Source organism: Haplochromis burtoni, unplaced genomic scaffold, assembly GCF_018398535.1.
Source record: "Haplochromis burtoni strain Fernald_Lab_line unplaced genomic scaffold, NCSU_Asbu1 Contig_1023, whole genome shotgun sequence".
In the NCBI taxonomy this organism is placed as follows: domain Eukaryota; kingdom Metazoa; phylum Chordata; class Actinopteri; order Cichliformes; family Cichlidae; genus Haplochromis; species Haplochromis burtoni.
This window is the reverse complement of record NW_024583384.1, coordinates 81,548-93,075: the sequence shown is the minus strand read 5'-3', so window position 1 is coordinate 93,075 and position 11,528 is coordinate 81,548. Positions and strand designations below refer to the sequence as shown.

Below are 11,528 nucleotides of genomic sequence, written 5' to 3'. Positions count from 1 at the left end.
GTGGACTGCTGAGGGGTAAAGTCATTTTCTCTGATGGTTTGGGGCATCTGGGAAAAAGGATTGTCCAGAGAAGAAAAGGTGAGCACTACCATCAGTCCTGTCTCACGCGAACAGCAAAGCATCCTGAGAACGTTCATGGGTGGAGCTGCTTTTCAGTGAGTGGTCTCACTTACAATTTTGCTGAAAAACACAGCCATGAATAAAGAATAGTACCAAAACATCCACCGACACAAATTCTTCTAACCATACACGAACAGTTTGGTGACAAACAATGCCTTGTCCAGCATGATGGGGCACCATGCTATAAGGCCAAAGTCATAACTAAGTGGCTTCAGGAACAAAACATTGACATTTGGATCCATGGCCAGGAAACTCCCCAGAGCTTAATCCAATTGAAAACTTGTAGTCAGTCCTCAAGAAGCAGGTGGACAAACAAAACGCAACTAATTCTGACAAACTCCAAACATTTATTATGAAAGAATGGGGAGCCATCAGTCAGGACTTGGACCAGAAGCTGATTGACAGAGGTCTTGAAATAGAATCACCGGCACTGCAAATACACACTCTTTGTATAAACTTTATGTAATTGTCAATAAAAGCCTATGTACTTTGATACATCACAGAAACAACTGTCACAAAGATCTAAAAACACTGAAGCAGCAAACTTTGTGAAAACTAATATTTATGTCATTTTCAAAACTTTTGGCCACGACTGTACATGACTTCTGAAATTTGAGTCAGTGCAGCATCCACACACAGAACAAACACAGCAGCAGAGAGTGTATACAATGAACAGCAAACAGACACTCAAGCTGTGTGACATGCTTTTTAGTTTGATAGTCAATTCGATTTACATTGTGAATTCATTGTGAAAAGTAACTGTAAGTTAAAAGACAAAATAAAGAATTCAAAAGTGGTTAAAAACTGAACATAAATACACATAAACCATCTTATGATAACAAGTTTGTTACATTATCTCTAAATGTATTTCTTCCATTGTTTTCTGTTCCATTACTTTATAGTGTGTTTGCTTTTCAAAGCACATTGTGACATTTGTCTATGAAAAGCACTGAAATACTTAAAAGCATTTGTGCACATCTGCTTTACTTTAAATGTACCAAAAACATCTCCCTGTAGTTGTCAGCTTCTACCACAGCCATGATTATAAAATAATAATTTTATAAGGTCTTATTTTTTCTTTTGACAAAGGTAGGCTAATATTTTTTTCCTTTCCTTTCCTCTTCCTTCTTCTGGTGGATGTTTTAATCTAGGATAAATATGTCTGTGGTCTGTGTATACAATTAAAAGAAAGAAAGAAATCCTATCTGCACTGTTAAAAATACTGAGATATCTACAGATTGTTCCTGGGGAAGTTCTCCCTGGAGACCTCACGCATAATTGTTCATGCCACATCTGCATGAAACAAACAGGAAGTGAGTGAAGGACAGAGGAAATGTCTCCAGCTCTTCCTCCTCTACCAGATATTCTCTCCATACCTGAGAGTGTTCAGTCTCCAACGTGGATCCTTCAGTCCAGCCGACAGCAGCTTCATTCCTGAGTCCCCTGGATGATTGTAGCACAGGTCCAGCTCTCTCAGATGAGAAGGGTTGGAGCTCAGAGCTGAGGCCAGAGACGTACAGCCTTCCTCTGTGATCAGACAGCCTGACAGACTGCAGACACACAAACAACAATCCATCTGTGAACAATGATTTTCTGTTTGTCAGATACAATAACATCTATCCATTTACACCCATTCCAGCAGTTCAAGATGGACTTCCAGGCAGACCCATTATACTGGAATCCACCAATCCAAATGATTTGGAAACCTTAACGTCAAACCACCTCCTCCTCCTCAAGTCCAACCCGTGATTACCACCTGGTCTGTTCCAGAAAGATGATGTCTAAAAGCTGTCTAAAAGAAAATTACTTTGGTGGACTTTTGAGTATGTTATGTTGTCTCACTGGGTGTCTCCGATGTGATGTAGTGTATGTCGTGTATGTCGGATGTGTAATTATTACTGTAAGGATGTAATAATTAGGGGCCTGAATGTTGTGGATAGGCGTAGCTTTGGGTGCTTTGGGTCACGTGGTGTTGGTAATAGTAGTAGTGATTACTATAGCACCTGTTCGCCTCCCGGGGGAATTTTTTTTGAATGAGTGGGTGATGGGCGAAGTCGACTTTTGCTGATCGCTCAAGCCTGGAATGTTTTGATCGCTGTTGTTTTTCGATGGACTTTAAGGATTTTGATAACACATAATGGAGTTTTAAAGAGGAACTTTGACTTACATTTTAACGAGAGCATGTTAACATTATTCACCTATTCAGCCGCTCGGTGACTCAAAGGTTTGACAGTCGCCAATAAACATATTAACAAGTGCTTTGGCGATAGAGGGAAGGAAACACTCAATTAATGAGATTATCCTTTCTTTCAAAATTCTCACAAACCTGAATCATTCTAATAGAATTTTAGTGAGAGTGGCATTTCTAGTTTCCTGAACTATTATATCTAAATGTGGAGCTGCGGTATTATTAAACCTTTCACTGCACATTAATGAAAATAATACACACCTAAACATATAATTTGGACATTGTCTTTATAAACATATATTTTGTGTTCATATGTAATATGAACACAAAATATACTTAAACCCATAATGTTTCCACACCACTGAAGTTTTTTTACCTCTCTTTTCAACTAACAGCAGTCACTCTCCTCTCCAAATAACTTCTGCTTAGCTTTCCGAGCTTCCCTCGGGTCCTCTTAATCAGCGGTCCCCAACCCCCGGGCCTCGGACCGGTACCGGTCTGTGAGTCGTTTGGTACCGGGCCGCGAGAGTTGAGGCTCAGGTGTGAAATGTATAGTTTTCAGGGTTTTTATCGGTTTTCAGCGTTATTTTGTTATAGTTTTTATCGTTTACTCGGTTTTCCTGGGTCTTTTCACGTGTGTTATGAACAAATCTTCTTTTTTTCGGTACCGGTACTGGTTTTATTTTGTTGCATTTATCCGCGACACCTTAAAGGCTGGTCCATGAAAATATTGTCGGGCATAAACCGGTCCGTGGCGCAAAAAAGGTTGGGGACCGCTGCTCTTAATAGTTGTGACACGTGTTCGAAATGCAGAGAGGTGCGCTCGATTTGCCACACGGAGCAGCATGAGAGTAAAGCACGAGGGAGGGGCTAATAATCAGCTCAGTCATTTTTAATGATTGTTGAAAGCCCAGATCGTAATCGAGATTAAAATTCGATTAATTGAGCATCCCTAATTGTGACAATGAAAAATCATCAGATCCTAAAAATCCACCCAAAAGGTAAATGAAAGGTCAGTTGGCAGTTTTATACACATCTTTATGCAACAATATAATAAAGATAGCATATGATCACCAGTGAAAATGTTTGAAACCTGACCTGAGAGTTTCCAGTCTGCAGTTTGGACTCTTTACTCCAACAGACAGAAGCTTCAGTCCTGAGTCCTGCAGGTCAGAGTTACTCAGGTCCAGCTCTCTCAGACTGGAGGACAGAGCTGAGAACTAATGACAGAGGTTCACAATTTCTCTCTGAGAGGTTACAGTGATTCAGTCTGAAAAACAGCAATGAAACAAATATATTTGTCAGGTGTAATGAACTGTTATTGCCTTTAGCAATATTTAATCCGTTTTCTTTCCCAGAAACCCTTAATTCCTTAATAAGATAGAATAAATGGATGAGGCTGAAATTTTTAATTTGTGAATGATGTCAGTTGATGAAAAACAGATTACCACGAAACCTGACCTAAGAGAATTCAGTTTACAATTTGGACTCTTCAGTCCATCAGAAACAAACTTCACTCCTGAATCCTGTAAGTTGGAGTTACTCAGGTCTAGCTCTCCCACACTAGAGGACTGAAAGCTGAGAATTGTGGACAAAGCTTCACAGCTTCCCTCTGAGAGGTTACACCCATTCAATCTGAGAGGAAAAAGAAAAAACATTGAGATAGATAGATAGATAGATAGATAGATAGATAGATAGATGATCTGACCTGAGAGTTTCCAGTTTACAATGTGGACTCCTCAGTCCATCAGACAGAAGCTTCACTTCTGAATCCTGCAGGATGCTGTTACTCAGGTCCAGCCCTCTCAGACCAGACGACTCACAGCTGAGAACTGAGGAAAGAGCTTCACAGCTTCTCTCTGACAGGTTACAGAGACTAAGTCTGAAAAATCATAATGAAATCACTTCTGATTTCAATCATCATATCACAGCTTTGGACTGTAACTTTTTTTATATATATTTTTAATCTTAAAATTATAAAGAAAAAATAAATCAGATGGAATGACCCCTGTTGGAAACAAGCTTCTTTAGCTTCTTTTCCTAGCAAATTTACATCATGGAGTCTAAAAAACAGACAGATTTAACACTGTCCGTGAAGTTGGATTTAAGTTTTAAAAACATGTTTATCTTGTGTCAGTAAAAGACATGAAGTCATGTGTTAGGTTGGTTGCAGCTAATAGGCGTACGTTAGTTAATGTTAGCTGGTTAGTGAGAGAATGAATAACTCAGAGAAAGGGGACATTAAAACTAAAAATCACTTTAACCTCCTAAGACCCGAACTCTTTCATGGCGTGCATTTATAATTTCACTTTGCTATTTGGGCTGATTGAGACCTAATATATGCAAAACCAAAGAATTACCAGATTTTTTTTTTTTACTTGACTTTTGTTCCTGAGAAAAACGAGATCCACATATGAGGACATTCGTTTTAAATTTTGATAAAACAGTGGCAGTATAATGTCCACGTAAGTGGATATCAGGCCCTTGTAGAGCACAATTTAGTATTTTGGTCTAGAAAACCCAAAATGTGATTTCCACATATGTGGATGCCAGGTCCTAGGATGTTAAGGGCATCATTTGTTTTCTGTCTTTGGCTGCAACACTGAGCTTGATGTTTACAAACTAAGAATATACTGTCCTCTTTCACTGTCTGTCTCTTTAGCTATAAGTGGTTCTATAGTGTCCGGCCAGCTGCACTTAAACTAGAAGATCCACCTGTTAGTCATAATGTCCAGGTTTGCAAAGCACTTTATGAAGTGCAGTGTGGAAAAGACCCAACCCTAACTTTGACTGGCTAGTTTTATGAAGCTCCTCCTTGAAAATTGAATGAAGTATCCTGAAAAGCAGCATTTTTTCTTTGTAAACAACACCTCCTTCACCTGCTGATTAGAAGTTGAAAACAAACTTTAAACATACTAAGAAAAATAATTTCTGGTTCATGATTAGGGGATCGGTCCACCAGGGCCCCCGCTCCAAGTGGACGAGAGAATTTATTCCCTGCGCCTACGATTTGGGGGACGGGTCCTGACCTTCTTATGTGCCAAGTGGCGGTTCAGAGTACCCAGCCTTCTTGGAGTTTCTGAGTAGGGTACTGCAGGGTGCTCCTCCTGGGGACTCTGTTGTCACAAAGGGAGACTTCAATGCTCATGTGGGCAATGACAGTGAGACTTGGAGGGGCGTGACTGGAAGTAATAACCTCCCGGATCTGAACACTGGTTGTGCTTTGTTGTTGGACTTCTGTGCAAACCACAGTTTGGCCATGATGAACACCATCTTCGAACATAAGAGTGTCCAGTGCACATTGCACCAGGACGCTCTCGGCCACACGTTGATGATCGAATTTGTAATCCTATCACCACCATCCTATCCTATCCTGCATTGAGCTGCAGCCGCAAGGTGGTTGGTGCCTGTCGTGGTTGTAACCCCCGAACCAAATGGTGGACTTCGGAGAGGCCAAAAAAAAGAAAAAAGAAAAAGACTTTCAGACTGCCTTGAAGAGATTCTGGCAAACCGTCAGGGGACTCTGGAGAGGTGCACTGCACTGTGTATAGTGCGATTGGAGCGCTGCTGACGTCGACTGAGAAAATAGTCAGGCAGTGGAAGGAATACTTCGAGGACCTCCTGGTCTGATCACGAAGGGGATGACCTGCCAGTCTCTGGGGGCGAGGTCAGTGAGGCAGTTAAACAACTCCGTGGTGGTATGGTATAGCTCCTGGGGTGGATAAGGTCTACCCCAAATTTCTAAAGGCTCTGGATGTTGTAGGGCTGTCTGGTTGACACGCCTCTGTAATGTTGCTTGGAGTTCAGGGGCAGTACCCCTGGACCGGGTTGATGGTCCCCATTTTCAAGAAGGCGGACCGGAGGGTGTGTTCCAACTACAGGGGGATCAAACTCCTCAGCCCCCCGGAAAGTCTATGCCAGAGTGCTGGAAAGGAAAGTCCATCCGTTAGTTAAACCTGTAGCCAGCCACAAAGGCAGAGCAGGCACGTTAGCAGCAGTGGCCTTAGTCTTTTGTTCAGCCAGCTTCCCTTTAAGATCAAGATCAGGATGCACATCTCTGGCACCATAAAATGCTCAAGTTTGTATTAACATTTCTCTGGTTATTTAAGCTCAGGCATTAAAGGACTCATATGCTCCAGTTTGTTTGGCTAAGGCAGAGGCTCAAAATATATGGGGTAGCTAGCTAAGGCCCAGGAAGAGCAACCTCAAGATTAGCTAGTTCAGGAACAGGAGGCACAATTTCTGGAGTCATCATTTCAGACACGGGAAGAACAGACTCCAAGAAAAATAAAAGCATCTTACAAGATTACAATTGGCTGACTCGACTCTAGTAAGGTGCTGGTTCAAGCAGACCGGCTCGGTTCATGAGGAAAAGGAAGAGGTATCATCCTGGTATCTAGCACCATTCATTGACTTTGCATTGACGAACCCAGGTGTGTGGAATTTAGATAGAGGTGTGACCTCGACTGAGGGTTAGAAGGATGGCCAGTCCGGACAAGGCAGGCAGGTTGGAGCAGTAAAGAATTCTGTGAGAATAATTTCCAAGAAGCAAAAAGAGCAATCACCAAACTCCTTACATCAGGGTCACTCAAAGTGGTGAGATAAAGTCGGCACTGATGCCTCATTTTCCACAGTGTAAATGGTTTCTCTCCTGGGTCCATACTGGTCATGGCATTCTCTAACAATCTGAAGGATCACAAAGTTTGTGAAATAGGACCAAAAGTGCTTGATACAGAAGGCAAACTAAGAAGAAGCAAGGTATTTATTGACTGATAAAGTCCACAAAATAATAAAATACCACGCTAAATTCAAAATCATAACAAACATTGAAGTGGAACTCGAGACTAATCGGGGAAATGGAAATGGGGGTAACAAGACAAAGCTGTAGAAAATAAAGGCAGGGAGATTCTTCTTGGAGCTGGCAGCAGGAACCCACAAGCAAAACGAGTTAGAAGCCATTAGAAGGAACTGAACACGATTTATTGTCTTGATGCATGCTCAATTATCCAGGTAGGTAAATCCCAACAAGTTGATTCTGTTTATCTGGACGTAGCGTTTCCAGTGGGAGAAACATTTTGTCACTCATCCAAAAAAGTTCTTCAGTCTCAACTGACTGCAGGTTTCCTCAACTTCATAAAAAGCCTTATAATAGTTTGCAACTTTATAATAATTTGTACATTAATGATCAAGGAAATGACCTCACAGACCATTGTTCTTTCACTAGGATGTGAGGTCAGTGTGCAAATGTACTGTTTCTACAGCACATTGAAAACGCTACATCCAGATGAACAGAATCACCTTTTGGGAAAAAAAATGTATTGATGTACAGAATTCAGATAGAGATATTTTGCGATAAGACTCCGATGGCCCATCTCAGAATGGATTCCCAGTGGTGACGGGGATTAGAGCAGGACCCCGCCCAGAGTCTAGACGCTTGTGGTGTAGATAGAGGCTTGAATGGAGCCTGAGTGATGAGGTTACACTTCGAAATATTTCACAAACACTCACAATTTCTAGTCACTTTGCATAAAGTGACTACTGATGATCATTTAATAGTTTTACTGATTTTACAGATATAAGCACCCAGTAATGTTTCTTTTGTTAGTTGTGGATACCTGTTTGCTGTTAATTAAAAAAATAGCTGTGACCACATGTTTACTTACAGAGCTCTGTTGGAGGCTTTGACCACTGGCAGCAGCCTCAGAAGAGCCTCCTCTGAAGCAGAGTATTTATTCAGGTCAAACTCAAACAGATTTTTTTCTGATGACAGTAAGATGAAGACCAGAGCTGACCACTGAGCAGGAGACAGTTTATCTGTGGAGAGACTTCCTGAACTCAAGGACTGCTGGATCTCCTCTACTAGAGAACGATCATTTAATTCATTCAGACAGTGGAACAGATTGATGCTTTTCTCTGCAGACAGATTCTCATTTAGTTTCTCCTTAATGTACTGGACTGTTTCCTGATTGGTTTGTGAGCTACTTCCTGTCTGTGTCAGCAGGCCTCGTAGGAGGGTCTGATTGGTCTGCAGTGAAAGACCCAGGAGGAAACGGAGGAACAAGTCCAGGTGTCCATTTGGGCTCTGTAAGGCCTTGTCCACAGCAGTGGCGCCTATGGGGTAGCTAAGGCCCAGGAAGAGCAACCTCAAGATTAGCTAGTTCAGGAACAGGAGGCACAATTTCTGGAGTCATCATTTCAGACACGGGAAGAACAGACTCCAAGAAAAATAAAAGCATCTTACAAGATTACAATTGGCTGACTCGACTCTAGTAAGGTGCTGGTTCAAGCAGACCGGCTCGGTTCATGAGGAAAAGGAAGAGGTATCATCCTGGTATCTAGCACCATTCATTGACTTTGCATTGACGAACCCAGGTGTGTGGAATTTAGATAGAGGTGTGACCTCGACTGAGGGTTAGAAGGATGGCCAGTCCGGACAAGGCAGGCAGGTTGGAGCAGTAAAGAATTCTGTGAGAATAATTTCCAAGAAGCAAAAAGAGCAATCACCAAACTCCTTACATCAGGGTCACTCAAAGTGGTGAGATAAAGTCGGCACTGATGCCTCATTTTCCACAGTGTAAATGGTTTCTCTCCTGGGTCCATACTGGTCATGGCATTCTCTAACAATCTGAAGGATCACAAAGTTTGTGAAATAGGACCAAAAGTGCTTGATACAGAAGCAAAAGCAAGTTAATGAAGACAAGATAGGAACCGGTACACAAAGCTCGCTTGATTATCTTAGAAAGCATAGAACTAAGAGAGAAATGCATAGGAATATTTTACCTTTGACTTGATGAAAGTCGGAGGCGGAGGAGGATAAGAAAATAACATCCAGCTTAGATTCCAAACTAGGAGGAGTATTGTGTGGTATGGACATTCGGAGACAAACATTGAAGTGGAACTGAGACTAATCGGGAAATGGAAATAAAGCGGGGAAACAAGACAAGCTAGTAGAAAATAAAGGAACGCGAGAGGTCTTATTGGAGCTGCTGCCTGCAGTTCATTGGAGACAACAATTAAGGCAGAGAACGTAGCTTTGAGGCCATTAGAATAGGGAAGGCTAGAAACACGATTTTAAAAATTGTAGCTTGTCGAGTTGGCAGGTGCTCATATCTATCCATGGTAAATGGTTATAAATCCCCAAACAAGTTTGATTAACTATTTTGTATTCTGGGACGTAGCTGTTTGCGGGCAGTGGGCCCAGAAAACATGTGTCACTGGGCATGTCGAGCACCAAAAAAGTTCTTTCAGTCTCACGTGACCTGCAAGGCTCTTCCACTCAACTTCATATAAAGCCCTTATAACATAGGTTATTTTTTTGACGAGGAAACTGTATAGATCGACAATTGAATACGAAAGTAAGTGATCAGTGATTATTTATGACCCTCTTACACCCGACACATTGGGTCTTTGGCGACCTAAGGATAATGTTGAGGTCAGTGTGCACAAAGATGTAGCATTCAATGTACTGCTTTTCTACATGCCATCGAGGAGAAAGGAGGAGCTACATGTCCAGACCTGAACGAATCATAATTTTGGGTAAACCAAAGATGTATTGATGTATGGGGTCAGAATGCAGAATAGAGAATATTTTTATTGCGAATTAGACTCCGATGGTCCATCTCAGAAAGGATTCACCAGTGGTGACGAGGGAAATTTAGAGACATGTAAATGAAATCCACTACCGAACCGTCAGATCCTATGAACGCTTGTGGGTGTAGTATATTAGATGCTTGTTAAATGGGAGCCACGTGGAGTGATGAGGTTCCACACATCTCGAAAATATTTTCCAGCAATACACTTCACAATTTTCTAGTCAAAACTGTGTAGCCACTAAAAGTGACTACTCGATGAATGGCACTTTTACATAAGTCTTCCTTTATCTTGATTTTACAGATATAAGAACACCACAGATAAATGTTTCTTTTGAATTAGTTTGTTAGGGATACCTTTTGTGAAATAAACATTTTTAAAAATAAGCTATGATCACATATTTACTTACAGAGCTTTTTTGGAGGCTTTGACCACTGGCAGCAGCCTCAGAAGAGCCTCCTCTGAAGCAGAGTATTTCTTCAGGTCAAACACATCCAGATCTTTTTCTGATGACAGTAAGATGAAGACCAGAGCTGACCACTGAGCAGGAGACAGTTTATCTGTGGAGAGACTTCCTGAACTCAGGGACTGTTGGATCTCCTCCACTAGAGAACGATCATTCAGTTCATTCAGACAGTGGAACAGATTGATGCTTTTCTCTGCAGACAGATTCTCATTGAGCTTCTCCTTGATGTACTGGACTGTTTCCTGATTGGTCTGTGAGCTACTTCCTGTCTGTGTCAGCAGGCCTCGTAGGAGGGTCTGGTTGGTCTGCAGTGAAAGACCCAGGAGGAAGCGGAGGAACAAGTCCAGGTGTCCATTTGGGCTCTGTAAGGCCTTCTCCACAGCAGTTTGGTAGAGGTTTTTCTCTGTAGATTCTCTTGTGTCAGAGTTCTTGGAGGTTGTTTGTTGTTCTTCCAGCAGATTGAGTCCAGAGTTGATGAAGGTCAGATGGACATGAAGAGCAGCCAGAAACTCCTGAACACTCAGATGGATGAAGCAGAACACCTTGTCCTGGTACAGTCCTCTCTCCTCTTTAAAGATCTGTGTGAACACTCCTGAGTACACTGAGGCTGCTCTGATATCGATGCCACACTCTGTCAGGTCTGATTCATAGAAGATCAGGTTTCCTTTCTGCAGCTGATCAAAAGCCAGTTTTCCCAGAGACTCCATCATCTTCCTGCTCTCTGGACTCCAGTGTGGATCTGTCTCAGCTCCTCCATCATACTTGACCTTCTTCACTTTGGCCTGAACCACCAGGAAGTGGATGTACATCTCAGTCAGGGTCTTGGGCAGCTGTCCTCCCTCTCTGGTTTCCAGCACATCCTCCAGAACTGTAGCAGTGATCCAGCAGAAGACTGGGATGTGGCACATGATGTGGAGGCTTCGTGATGTCTTGATGTGGGAGATGATCCTGCTGGCCTGCTCCTCATCTCTGAATCTCTTCCTGAAGTACTCCTCCTTCTGTGGGTCAGTGAACCCTCTGACCTCTGTCACCATGCCAACACAGTCAGGAGGGATCTGATTGGCTGCTGCAGGTCGTGTGGTTATCCAGAGGCGAGCAGAGGGAAGCAGTTTCCCCCTGATGAGGTTTATCAGCAGCACATCCACTGAGGTGGACTCTGTAACA

The 11,528-nt window shown here is 42.3% G+C and overlaps 1 protein-coding gene across 1 annotated transcript in view; it reads right to left on the bottom strand.

Annotated features, from left to right (window-relative positions):
• Positions 1–561: 561 nt before the first annotated feature.
• Positions 562–11,528, bottom strand: part of LOC102304977 (NACHT, LRR and PYD domains-containing protein 12) — a 12,164-nt gene continuing 1,197 nt past the window's right edge. The window contains 10 exon segments of the mRNA XM_042216354.1: positions 562–1,413; positions 1,497–1,670; positions 3,407–3,516; positions 3,518–3,578; positions 3,770–3,943; positions 4,017–4,190; positions 7,972–8,462; positions 8,825–8,933; positions 10,308–11,525; positions 11,527–11,528. The exon segment at positions 11,527–11,528 is cut by the window's right edge and continues 602 nt beyond it. Of these exon segments, the coding sequence (XP_042072288.1) occupies positions 1,389–1,413; positions 1,497–1,670; positions 3,407–3,516; positions 3,518–3,578; positions 3,770–3,943; positions 4,017–4,190; positions 7,972–8,462; positions 8,825–8,933; positions 10,308–11,525; positions 11,527–11,528 (2,538 nt within the window). The 3' untranslated portion in view covers positions 562–1,388.